The following is a 13,831-nucleotide window of genomic DNA, read 5'->3' on the forward strand; positions in this document are numbered from 1 at the left end:
GAAGACACTTTCCTTCCTGCTGACACTTTCTAAAGTGTCACTTTTAGACACTCTCTAAAGCACCTACTCTGTGCTTATCACACAAAGTGATAGTCACTAGCACTTACCACTGAGTGCTTTGTATGTGGCACCTCCTCCACGCTGACTAGATACCATGAAAACAAGACATGGGGGACGAGTAAAGCACCTAAAATTTCTCCAGAGGGGCTCTAACTTCGCAGAAAATATCCTTGGAATAATTTTGCCACTGCTTGAGTACTTACTATGGTAAAAATAATTATAATACATTCTGTTACTCTTACCACAGCTCTGAGATTTCTACTTTCAAATGTGATTGTAATTAACGCATTGTCACATACATGGTAAGAGCTGAGATTTCCATCTCTGTCTGTCTGACTCCATGATGTGAGACTTTCATGCTATCCAGTTTCTTTCTAAATATATCAGGTTCCTTTACTCAGAGTTGGCATTCCTGGCTGCTAGGAGCTGTAGGAGCCCATTCTCACATAACGGAAGAGTCGGGGAAAAGACTGATGGGTCTAGCTTAGATCACAGGCCTATCTCATGAACTAATTACTGGAACTAGACGGTAACAGTGCTTATGATTGGCCATCATTGTCCTGATAATGTTTGCTGTATTTTATGATCCTTTGATATCTTGGGGCCTTGCATACTGGGAGGAACTGCCCCTCTTAGGTTTAGCTAATTCCTCAAGATAGCAATCAGCGTGCCTATGAGCCCATCTTTGACATGCAGACAGAGCAATCCAGAGCCTGTATCCCTAGCCACCCCCTTTCCTGCGCTCTCACACACCAAGCCAATATTCCCCCTGCCCTGTATAACCCCAGAGCCAGCTTCAGACAATTAGAGACCATCTCTATTTTCCAGAGTCTTCAGCATCAACTCATTATTCAGTCCTAAGCCTGCTTAACTGCTTACCTTGCCTCACTCATTCCTCCCCACAAAAACCACCATAATGACTTTTGCCTATGCTTTCCCTGCACACCTCCTGCCTCCTGACTAACCCAGTGCTACCTCATGTGGCCCTCTTGTGTGGCAGGACATGCCTTCAGTCCTTTGGGGAACTGTGAATAATAAACTCTTCTTTCAAAGGCAGTTGTGTCTGGTCATCTTACCTACCTACCTATACAGACCAAATCCTGGTGCATTCAGAACAGTCCTGTGCCCACAGAAGCAGGAGAAAATAAGATCCAGATGAGTCAGTTCAACCGATCATCTCTGTAAGGTGACTGTGCATATAACTGTTTCGATCTAAGAGTCTGGCACTCAGAGGACATGGTATTGGTAGGGGTATAGTAGTAGGGCCACCCACTCCAGTATTCTTGGGCTTCCATGGTGGCTCAGACAGTAAAGAATCTGCCTGCAATGTGGGAGACCTGGGTTTGATCCCTTGGTTGGGAAGATCTCCTGGAGGAGGGCATGGCAACCCATTCCAGTATTCTTGCCTGGAGAATTCCATGGACAGAGGAGCCTGGCGGGCTACAGTCCATGGGGTCACAAAGAGTCAAACACGACTGAGTGACTAAATATAACACAGCATCTCAACTATCAGGCAAAGCATTCGCATAAGGAAGCCGGGAGCAGGCACTATTCTGAGGGCCCAGTAAGCATCAGCCCTGAGACAAGTCTACCGATAGATGTGTGCCACCTGGAGGTGGTGCCTGGAAATGCCACCATGGAGTTTTGTGGATCAGTCTTTGAGAAGCTTCTTGGTGGCTCAGACAGTAAAGAATCTGTCTGCAATGTGGGAGACCTGGGTTCGATCCCTGGGTCGGGAAGATCCCCGGAGAAGGAAATGGCAACCCACTCCAATGCTCTTGCCTAGAAAATCCCATGGATGGAGGAGCCTGGTAGGCTACAGTCCATGGAGTTGCAAAGCGTTGGACACGACTGAGCAACTGGGTGACTTTGAGAAGCTGCCCTGAGCCTCAGATGGAATATGAGAAGTGAGGGTCAAAAATCAGCTGATGGTTGTACCAGTAAAACGATACAGATTGTGAGCTCTATAACTGCAGGTACCATGCCTGTTTCTCTTCTCCCTGTATTCTTAGCATCCAGGGCATGGTGGAGGCTCAATAAATCCTTGTCAAATAACTGTGTAGATGAATGTCACCAAGACTCAAGCAGCAGAATCATAATGAAGCAGAAATGAAGACTAGAAATCAGTAAAGAGTGTGAGAACACAGAAGCTAGGGGTGGGGCAGGCAGCAGGAAGCCTGTTGACTTCCAACCTAGAGGTCAAAAGGATGCATTTGAGTACCCCCTCCACCATCTAGGTAGGTGATCTTAGCTTCAGTTTCCTCGTGGATAAAATGGACACAATAATAATCATAACATCACCTTCACAGGCTCGTTCTAAGAATTAAATGAGATCATGTATGTTAAGAGCTTGGCATACAGTTAGCGCTCAGTAAATATTAATCCTTGTTCTTCATGGCAAGGGAGGAATCTCACTAGCTGGCAGCTTACAGTGGAGAGCTTCTTGGATAATTGTGACCTTGAAGCTGCTCGTCGTTTTCCCTGTGGTGTTAGGAACATTACCAGAACTGGGACTTAGACACGGGCAGCAAGACTGAAGCCAAGTGTGAGACTTCATGAATTTCAAACCAGTGGTGACCCATGAAAACACAGTACCAGTCTCACCCCAGAGGCAGAGGCTGATTAAAATCATATGTAAACCCAAGAAGAGTGAGAAAGAGGATGGATGGTTGCAGCCCTCACAGGCCCCTCTGTTTTCTTTCTCTCCTCTCATGAAAGATAATCAGCTGACTCATCGTTTTCCCACAGGCCTTTCTCTGCTCTCCCCTCTAGGTCAGCAAGCCCCATGTTTAGGCCTCTAGTGTGTAAGTACTCGGATCACACTGTTCTAATACAGCTTCCTCTCCTCCCATGCAGATCCACAAGATGCATTCTTTCTTGGACTACATCATGGGTGGCTGCCAAATCCAGTTTACAGTGAGTTGTTTGTTTGTTCTTACTCAGGGAGTGAGGTTGGGGGGCAGTGCTGGGTGTGGGGCACAAGGACCCACAGTCTGTTAAGACTCTGGGTTGGCTTTGCTCAGGTCTCACCGCTGAAACATCATACAGTAACATGTCTTTACAATGAGGTCACACTTCTGTTCTCCCCACAACTATTTTTTCAGCATCCAATCAGGAAATGCATGCCATTCAACCTCAGGGGGTTTGGGGAACCAGTCCATTATGCTTTCCATTCTTTCAGTAACTGCAGGAGGCAGGAGGCAGTGGGTGGGTTGCCAGATTCCATCACTGGGTGAAAAGGGTTGGGGGGAGGAGTGAACCATGCTAAAACGTCCCACTGAACCATGGCCGACATCTTGGTTGTGTTCATGTGGACAGAACACAAGCTTACATGTTAAGCCCAACGGTCAATGCCAAGAGTAAGCCATCCAGATGATTCATCAGGCAATGAAAAAGTGAATTCCAAAAGACTGGGGAACCAGTCTGTCAATGTTGAGAAATACAATTAATGAGTGCACTAAGGATCTTCTACATGGAATCTGTGAGCCCTTGGGATTTGTACACTCCTAATAATGTATTTGGTAGTGGGCTGGGTCTTTTGTAAGTGTCTGGGTGGGCCAAGATTGTAAGTCTACCTGCCCTGGAACAATTTGCTCTTAGTGGCTTCATATTCAAAATCCTCCTAGTTTCCAGCAGACATGACCCGCAAAAAGAGAATACCCAGATGACAAGAAATAGATCTATTAAAACCTGTGGGAAAGTCACGTGGATGTAAACAAGTTGTGCAGCATCTGTGCCCCATCTTACAGAACTGTACTTGTGAAACTCAGCCCTATTTAGCTCCCTAGAAGGGCTCAATCATGTGAGGAAGGCAAAGAAAATGGTTTGAGCCCAAGAGAGTTGACTGGACCAATGTGTTCCTGAGACTAAAGGTAGTGGAACCCAAAGGATTAGAAGGGGATTCCCCAGGGGGATGAGATAAGGCCTCTCCCTAGATAGAGGCTGGGCTTTTGCTCTAACTTCAGAGGAGTCTACCTATGTCCTGCCTAAACTCAGGCCATTGTTCATTTGCCACTGAATACTTATGGGAGTTAATTATAGATTATGGTCATTTCTTTAAAGTCTAAGGTTCTCTAAAGGCACACCCATAGAGCACCCCACCCCCATATACACACTGGCATGTTTAGAAGGTAGCAACCATGTGCATTGTGGGCAAAACACCCCAACCCATGTCTGTCCTGGGCACTTGGAGTTGGAGGAGCCAGCAATGTCACAGAGGAGACAGTGTCCCATGATCTTAGGCAAAGGGCTGGTTTCAGGAAACTATTCATAGATTTTCAAGTGAAAGCTCTATCGATTTGGGTCTGTTTTAGGTTCTATAGATCCCATGCTTTTGAGCAACTCTTTAGTCAACCTTCAGGGGCTTGCTTTGCCCTTGGAGTTGGGCTGCAAAGAATTAGCCCCAGTGAAAACTGGAAGTTTGAGCCCAGAGAGTTTCCAGCTCTACACCCTGGCTCACAGAGGAGAGGGAAGGTCGTGTGGTCCCCTGACCCAAGGAGATTATCCTTCTGGCGTTGCTCTCCCCTCCTTCTCACTTTTTTAAAAAGTGCTTGAGTAACAAGAAACCTGTTTTTTAAAACTAGTTACTTGCCAATTAACTTTTCATTTTTTAACTTTATTTATTTTGGCTGCACTGGGTCTTTGTTGCTACGTGTGGGCTTTCTCTAGTTGTGGCAAGTGGAGGCTACTCTTCATTACAGTGCACGGGTTTCTCATTGTGGTGGCTTCAGTAGTTGGGGTTAGCAGGCTCTAGAGCACGGACTTATTTGCATGTGGAATCTTTCTGGAGCAGGGATCAAACCTGCGTCCCCTGCATTGGCAGGCAGATACTTAACCACTGGATCACCAGATGTCCCATCCTTCTCACTTTTGCTGACCCTCCCCAACTTGGAGGGACCACCTCAGTGGTAATCACCACTTCCCCAGCCCCCACTTCTCAGCCCTCCAGGGTCCACAGAGGGACCTGCAGGAAGTCTGCAGTGAGTGAGGAGCAAGACCTCTGAAGAGGGAGAGCAGGTGCAGATAAATGCCGAGCAGAAGGGGCCAGACCATAAGCAGTGCCTAAAACAAAGTCCTTCCTCCTGGAGGGCTCCAGGCCAGGGATGCAGGAGAAGGTGCTAGGTGTTCTATTTTGAGGTTTCTGTTAAAGAAAGCATAACAACCACCTCATTGTCATTTTCCTCTAAAATTAAGTCATTTCCTCTTAAAATTAAGTCAATAATTTCTTATTACTCAAGCATTGCCAGCTAATGTAAATGATAAGCTGTAATGCAAACTATTAATAACAATTAGCATGCCTTACTTAATTTGGCCTCTAAGTATTTATTATCTGCCCCATCATTTCATTGAAGCCATCTGGCAAAATGAAGGGAACTTTGCAGAGGGATGAGAAATGAGAAGAGGGCTTCCTGGTGTGGAAATGGGCAGAACAGAGGAAATGAGTCTAGGATGATTCAAATGTTTTGTGCCTGAAGACAAAGCATGTTGGCCCCATTCACAGAAATATGGAAATCAAGATTAGCTGCCAGACAGCAGAATGAACTTCCCTGCAGATGTGGTGGGGTGTTTTCAGGTATCCCAGTGAGATGGCATTTATAAATATGGACCTTGGTTTCAGGAGAGAGGTGGAAGCTGCACATGTATAGGTCAGGAGGAGACAGCTAAAGAGAAGAAGACAGAAAGATAGCAGGCCTCGTAACAGAATGTTATAGAAAATCTGCATTCAGCAACTGGGGAAAGAGGAGCCAACAGTAACAGAAGTTACACCAGAGGAAAAAGTCTCAGGAGAGGCAGTAACTCAGATGATCAGGAGAAATTCTTACAGGATCAAGGACAATAATATCATATGCTAAAGAAACGATAAGGTGAAGAATGAAAATCAATGATTGGGCCATGTGATGAGTAAGCACAAGTCATCTTCAGAAGAGCAACTTCAGCAGAAGAGCAGCTTCAGAGACAATAGGCCCAGGTGTTGGGGTATAACCGAGAGTGAGGACATGAACGCAGCGGGTGTAGCTACTCTTCGACACAGCCGACAGTGAAGGAAAGACAAGAGGCGGAAAGTAGATGCCAACCTGAGGATGAGAAGAGGGGAATTTTAAGTAATAAAATAAGCAGAAAAGATCCCAGGGAGGGAAGGAGATAAAGGATGCTAAAAAGAGCCCCTATCAATGATTCTTCCTCTTTTTCGGTCCCATGGACCACTTGAAATCTGATACAAGATTTATATCCTCTCACTGGAAAGTGCACACACTCCATCCCACACACAATTGCAGGCTGTCAAGGACACCCGTGAGGACAACCTTTGTTCCTCGTGTGAATTCTTGAGTCATAAGGACTGGAGCAACAGTCATGTCGTGGTCTTGGAAGAGCTGGGCAGAGGTTAAGCAGAGATTGAGGGAGAGAGATTGGGTTCCATGCATTTGGCGCATGACACAGCAGCCAAAAGAAAACCAGATACTAGAATTTTACCTACAAAATCAACAGCCATAGACAGCATAGATGAGAGCAGACTCCATAAGATACCTGGAAAGACAATGGTAGAAGAATTAAAAGTTTCTTTTGAAAGTTACTGCCTTTCCAGATGCAAAATATGTTCATTGTAAAATGGATTTTCATGGAATCAGGTTTTAAGCAACACAAATGTCTAACAATAAGGTAATGGCTATATAAATTGTAGTGGCTCATTTAGATGGACTATGATAAAGCCATTTTAAGTGATAATTATAATACTTGTAATCACATGAAAATATGTTAATGTCATAATATTAAGTGAAGAAAAAAAGAATATGAAGCAAAGCTACCCTATAATTACAACTATGTTAAATGTCTTTATGTATTGTATATATTTTTTACATATAAATTTTTAAAATATTTTGTATTTAATATATATGTAAAACTAAAAAGGAAAAATATAACTTACTGAACTAGTAGAATCTTGAGTGGTCATTTTTCTCATATTATATTCAGACAACCCTTTTTATTATTTGTAATTTTTTAAAATTAAAAGTGGTATTTCTGGGACTTCCCTGGTGGCCCAGTTGTTGGGACTTTGCCTTCCAATGCAGGGGGTGAGGGTTCAATCCCTGGTCAGGGAGCTTAGATGCCACATGACTTGTGGCCAGGGAACCAAAGCATAAAACAGAAACAATATTGTTACAAATTCAATAAAGACTTTAAAAATGGCCCACATCAAAAAAATCTTAAAAAGGGCGAGTATCGCTTTTCATTATCTCTGATTTTGTTACCTATTTTTTAATAATATGATATAACAAGCTGAATGTGGCTAAGCTTGAAGATTAGCCTTCAAGCCTAAGAAAAGATCACCTGTTAAAGGTCCTCTCATGTCATCTTTTCTGACCTTAATACACTTAGGACATCCTATGCCCACACTATATCTCAGTTTAGTTTTAAATCCTGATTTTAAATGCCAGACTAAATAGTGATGGACTCTTGTATAGACCTCTAAGACATGAGACTGAGTCCTGGGTTGAAGAGGAAAATGTTTTGCACATTCCAGGAAGTAAACCAGACAACATCCAGGTTCTTTCTCATCTTGTCTTGGTTCCTATTTCTTTCCTGCTATGGAGTTTTGAGGAAGCAGAAAAGCACAAGAATTATACATGTTATTTAAGAAATGGTCCAGACTGAATAGTATCACCACCTATAAGGCTCGTTGTATAGGCCCAAACTGTATACAGACTTAAAAAAGAAAAACGAACAGCTGCCCTATAACAGATGATATCACAAAGGTTTCAGAGAGATCAGACAACTAACCAGAGATGGGTTCACAGCAGCTTTCCCCAAAAAACACCCAGGTGGGTCTCAAATGGCCCAGTTGTCAGAGGAAGGGAAGGGATCTGAGGCATGGGCTCGTTTCAGGTAAGAAGCTAAAAATATCCAAGGAAGGATAACATCGTTAGCATCCAGCCTTTTTCGGAAGCAGTTCCTCACACTGGGGACTTGGCAGCATAGAGAAAGTAAGCACTTTGCTCTCATACTTTACAAGATTTTGCAAAACTGCTCCATGGCTCTGCTTAATGAACAGCAAGGCCTCCTGGGCAGAAGGGGAGACAAAGGAGGCCTGCTCTGGGGCTGCCCACTGGGAAGATGCGAGTGCACACCAGAACCACAGGCTTTCCTAAATGCTTCATAGCAGAAGATGAAAACAGTAGCTCTGCAGGCCTGCCACATTCAGGAGGCCAGGAATCAAGAGCCTCCTCCACAAACTGGCATTTTTCAGGCATTTTCTTGCTTTTATTTCTCAACTTAGTCCCATCTTTTACAGCCTCCCTGTTGCTTTTTAAAATAAACCTAACCTTTCTCTCTGTTCTCTTTGCACTCATGCTAACTTAAAGAGCACAGAGAATTCGTGGTAGAAGACCACCTCCTAAAGACAAAATTCTTATCTCCAGCCTCATCAGGGAGATTTTAGGAACCATCGCTTGCCAGGAAAAAAAAAATCTTTGAGCTGCCTTGTACCTGAGACTGTCTGTTTACTGTCAACTCAAATGATAAAGTGAGACAAGGTAGCCGAGAGCTATACAAAAAGATCTTAACGACCCAGATAACCAGGATGGTGTGATCACTCATCTAGAGCCAGACATCTTGGAGGAAGTGTGAAGTCAAGTGGGCCTTAGGAAGCATCACTACAAACAAAGCTAGTGGAGGTGATGGAATTCCAGTTGAGCTATTTCAAATCCTAAAAGATGATGCTGTGAAAGTGCTGCACTCATTCTGCCAGCAAATTTGGAAAACTCAGCAGTGGCCGCAGGACTGGAAAACAGTAGTTTTCATTCCAATCCCAAAGAAGGGTAATGCCAAAGAAAGTTAAAACTATTGCACAATTGCACTCATCTCACATGGTAACAAAGTAATGCTCAAAATTCTCCAAGCTAGGCTTCAAGAGTACGTGAACCGAGAACTTCCAGATGTTCAAGCTGGACTTAGAAAAGGCAGAGGAACCAGAGATCAAATTGCCAACATCCGTTGGATCATTGAAAAAGCAAGAGAATTTCAGAAAAATATCTACTTCTGCTTCACTGACTACACTAAAACCCCTGACTGTGTGGTTCACAACGAACTGTGGAAAATTCTTCGGGAGATGGGAATACCAGGCCACCCTACCTGCCTCCTGAGAAACCTGTATGCAGGTCAAGAAGCAATTGTTAGAACTGGACATGGAACAACAGACTGGTTCCAAATTGGCAAAAGAGTACATCAGGGCTGTATATTGTCACCTAGCTTATTTAATTTACATGCAAAGTACATCATGCAAAATGATGGGCTGGATGAAACACATGCTGGAATCAAGATTCCCAGGAGAAATATGAATAACCTCAGATATGCAGATGACACCACCCTTATGGCAGAAAGCGAAGAGGAACTAAAGAGCCTCTTGATGAAGGTGAAAGAGGAGAGTGGAAAAGCTGGCTTAAAACTCAACATTCAGAAAACTAAAATCATGGCATCTGGCCCCATCATTTCATGGCAAATAGATGGGGGAAAAAATGGAAACAGCGGCAGACTTTATTTACTTGGGCTCCAAAATCACTGCAGGTGTTGACTACAGCTATGAAATTAAAAGATGCTTGCTCCTTGAAAGAAAAGCTATGACCAACCTAGACATCATGTTAAAAAGCAGAGACATTACTTTGCCGACAAAGGTCCTTCTAGTCAAACCTATGGTTTTTTCAGTGGTCATGTATGGATGTGAGAGTTGGACTATAAAGAAAGCTGAGCACTGAAGGATTGATGCTTTTGTACTGTGGTGCTGGAGAAAACTCTTGAGAGTCCCTTGGACTGCAAGGGGATCAAACCAGTCAATCCTAAAGGAAATCAACCCTGAATATTCATCAGAAGGACTGATGCTGAAGCTGAAACTCCAATATTTTGGCCACCTGATGTGAAGCGCGTACTCATTAGAAAAGACCCTGATCCTGGGAAAGATTGAAGGCAGGAAGAGAAGGGGACGACAGAGGATAAGATGGTTGGATGGCATCACTGACTCAATGGACATGAGTTTGAGCAAGCTCCTAGAGTTGGTAAAGGACAGGGAAGCCTGCCATACTGGAGCCCATGGGGTCGCAAAGAATTGGACACAACTGAGTGACTGAACAACAACAACAAATGATGAAATATTTTTATGAGCAGAGGGAACCATAGAAAGCAGCATGTGATAGGGATCATTATTTTATTTCCTTTTTTCGTCAGATAATTTTTAGGTTAATACGCTTCCCCAAAGTTTCATCAGCATTTTCTGAGCTTGAATAGCCTCTGTGGTTGTCATAAATAAGGGGGCCATCCCCACAGAAAGAGTGCAAACCCCAGAGGCCTGCAGAAAAATAAAAAGCAATTTCCACTGGGCATGTTTTTCTCTACAGCACCACCAGGGACAGGCAACTCAATACTACCTACTAACCTTGAACTTCAAGTTACCCCACTTCATAATCTCCTCCATCCCCAAGGAGATCTGGCCACTCCCTTCCCTAACTGGCATCCAACTTCACAATCAGTCAACAAATATCCTATTTCTATTCCATGCTTAATATATTCCATCACAATCCTCTTCTCACCACCATCTCTGCCTCTCCCTAGTTTGTTAAGCATAAGGGAATGATTCCAAGCCTAAGGATGAAGAGTTGATAGAAATGAAAAGATGTAGAGCACTGGGACCAGAGTGAAGAAAGAGAGGAAGTCACCTAGGGTGCAAAATTTAAGGAGGCATCACTCGCATTGGGCAAGTGTAGGATCAGATGAGTGCCTTCCTGAGTTTATGCCCTAGTCACCTCTCTTGTCTTACCCTAATCCCAGCCCTATGATTTTTTTCAAAATTTAATATAGTTGTTGCCAAAATTTTTAATGCTCATCCAGATGTTACATACATTTCTTCCCACACCACAGGGACTCATCCAGGTGATACACCTGGGCTCAGATGCTGCCTCTTGGTGCCTACATGCTTGGAGGATCTCGCCCATGCTTAGGAGGATTAGATGTTCAATTCTATTTCTTGAGTTGTCATTTTTCTTTATGGAGGTTTTCCCCTCTATTCTTTATATTATCTGATTTATCTGATTTCATTCTCTGGTTTTACATCAAGATACCAGCATGTTTTTGTCATCACAAGACACCCTTGACAATCAGGTAATCAACACACATGGGACAACTCCAGTATTAAAAAACACAGGTAGATTGGAACATCAGTGATTTGCAATATTTGCAATGACACTGATAAATCAGAGCAGAATCAAGTTTATGTGTATGTTAAGTCACTTCAGTCATGTCTGGCTCTGTGACCCTATGGACTATAGCCCACCAGGCTCCCCTGTCCATGGGATGTTCCAGGCAAGAATACTGGAGTGAGTTGCCATTTCCTTCTCCAGGTGATCTTCCTGACCCAGGGATTGAACCCACATCTCTTATGTCTCCTGCATTGGTAGGCGGGTTCTTTACCACTAGTGCTACCTGAGAATCAAGTTTATCTCTGCAACATCCTTGCAGTCTCTAGAATTTTCTACAGTTCTAAAGTGCTTTCCACAATAGGAGAGAAAAAGATGCTTTACTTCTAGCCTTCCCAGCACTATTTTTACTTTTTAAACACTATGTACACCTGTGAGGTGCTATGATCTCTTTAGTGTGTCTTGTCAGGACAGAAGTCAAGAGTGGTGGGTGTGTGTTGAAGCTTAGCAAATCCAGGAGGCCTGAGATGCTTGATTTCTTGGAAACCTGTCTGTTGGGTACCTTTTGAGTGTCTTCCTTGGAGAAGTTTTCCAGCGATTGTCTGAATGTATCTGGACCTTTGTCTAGTTGGTGCCTCATAGGTGTGACTTAGAATGCTTTTTTGACTGCAAAATGCATGTAGACTCCCCACCCTCAACTAACTTTTCAACACAGTTCATGTTGTCTTCCTTTCTTTTTTCACCAGCTTGGCTTTCACCTTCAGGATGAAATCTATCTCAGAAGATATTGGATTTCACTGGTCCTTTTAGGTCACCCCTAATCATCCTCAGTCACTCATTATCCCTTTAATTTTTTTTCTTTTTAAAAATTATTTTATTTTAATGTTTTTATTGAAGTATAGTTGATTTACAATGTTGTTTTAATTTCTGCTTTTATAGTAAAGTAATTCAGTTTTACATATATATACATTCTTTTTTTAAAATATTATTTTCCATTACAGTTTATCATAGGATACTGAATACAGTCATCTGCAATATACAGTAGGACCTTAATGTTTATCCAGCTTGTTGTTGAGTCATCAAGTTGTGTCCGACTCTTTATGACCGCATGGACTCTAGCACACCAGGCTTCCCTGTCCTTCACTATCTCCCGGAGTTTGCTCAAACTCATGTCCATTGAGTCAGTAATAGCATCCAACTGTCTCATCTTCTGTTGCCCCCTTCTCCTGCCCTCAATCTTTACCATCATCAGTGTCTTTTTCAAAGAGTTGGCTCTTCATATCAGGTGGCCAAAGTATTGGAGCTTCAGCTTCAGCATCAGTCCTTCCAGTGAATATTTAGGGTTGACTTCCTTTAGTTTACAGCTGCTAACCCCAAACTCCCACTCCATCCTTCCCCCACACCCTCTCCCCCTTGGCAACCACAAGTCTGTTCTCCAAGTCTATGAGTATGTTTCTATTTGTACATAAGCTCATCTGTGTCATATTTTATATTCCACATATAAGTGATATCATATTTGTCTTTCTCTTTCTGACTTACTTTTTGCTTAGTATGGTAATTTCTAGTTGCATCCATATTGCTGCAAATGCATTATTTCATTCTTTTTATGGCCAATTAGTATTCCACTGTATATATGTACCACATCTTCTTTATCCTTTTATCTATGGATGGACATTTAGGTTGTTTCCCTGTCTTGGCTATTGTGAATACTGCTGCTATGAACATAGAGGGTGCATGTATCTTTTTGAAAGAGAGTTTTGTCTGGATATATGCTCAGGAGTGGGATTGCTAGATCATATGCTAACTCTACTTTTAGTGTTCTGAGGAACCTCCATAAGAACCTCCATACTGTTTTCCATAGTGGCCGCACCAATTTACATTCCCACCAAGAGCATAGGAGGGTGCCCTTCTCGCCACATCCTCTCCAGCATTTGAACAACTAGCTTTTAAAGCTAATGAAATTTCTTCTCTAACTCTGCTTGTCAGCAGGATTTGTAACATACCACTTTCCCCCTCCCTCAGGCTGCATCACTGTCAAGGTTAAATGACATATGTGCACTTTAAATCCACCCACTCTCCTATCTTCTCTTCCAGGTAGCTATAGATTTCACGGCCTCAAATGGGGACCCCAGGAACAGCTGTTCCCTGCACTACATCCACCCCTACCAGCCCAATGAGTACCTGAAGGCCTTGGTGGCAGTGGGAGAGATTTGCCAAGACTATGACAGGTATGAGACTTCCCATCTCTGGGGGTTCTTGTAGCCCCTAGCTGATCCTGGGCAGAATAATGGAAATGAAGTTATACTGAGGCTCACAAGGGGACAAAATAAAGCCTGGCTCTAAATGTGTTATCCTCTTCACCTCTAGAGGAACTGAGTTCATGCTAAGCTCACATTAGCCACCAAAAAATCCTTTCTTCTCTTACTTGGCTGGCAGGACCACTGGAAAGAAATTTTGCTTTCTCTTTTGTGAAGTTTCATCATGTGCCTTACTACATACAGAAACTTGCAAAGTTGGGTGCATTGACTAGCAGCATAATGTCGCAGAACATCAAGCTCCACTTGAACATCTAAATCAGCATCTACATTGTAACA

The 13,831-nt window shown here is 43.1% G+C and overlaps 1 protein-coding gene across 5 annotated transcripts in view; it reads left to right on the forward strand.

The window, feature by feature from the left end:
* CPNE4 (copine 4) overlaps positions 1-13,831 on the forward strand; it is a 635,297-nt gene that overhangs the window by 594,592 nt on the left and 26,874 nt on the right. For all 5 annotated transcript variants that reach the window (XM_081569846.1, XM_081569842.1, XM_081569843.1 and 2 more), the window contains exons 10-11: positions 2,917-2,976; positions 13,332-13,465. In XM_081569846.1, the coding sequence (XP_081425972.1) occupies positions 2,917-2,976; positions 13,332-13,465 (194 nt within the window). The remainder of the gene's footprint in view (positions 1-2,916; positions 2,977-13,331; positions 13,466-13,831) is intronic.

Source organism: Giraffa tippelskirchi, chromosome 2 (assembly GCF_054371585.1).
Source record: "Giraffa tippelskirchi isolate mGirTip1 chromosome 2, T2T-mGirTip1v1.2.pri, whole genome shotgun sequence".
In the NCBI taxonomy this organism is placed as follows: domain Eukaryota; kingdom Metazoa; phylum Chordata; class Mammalia; order Artiodactyla; family Giraffidae; genus Giraffa; species Giraffa tippelskirchi.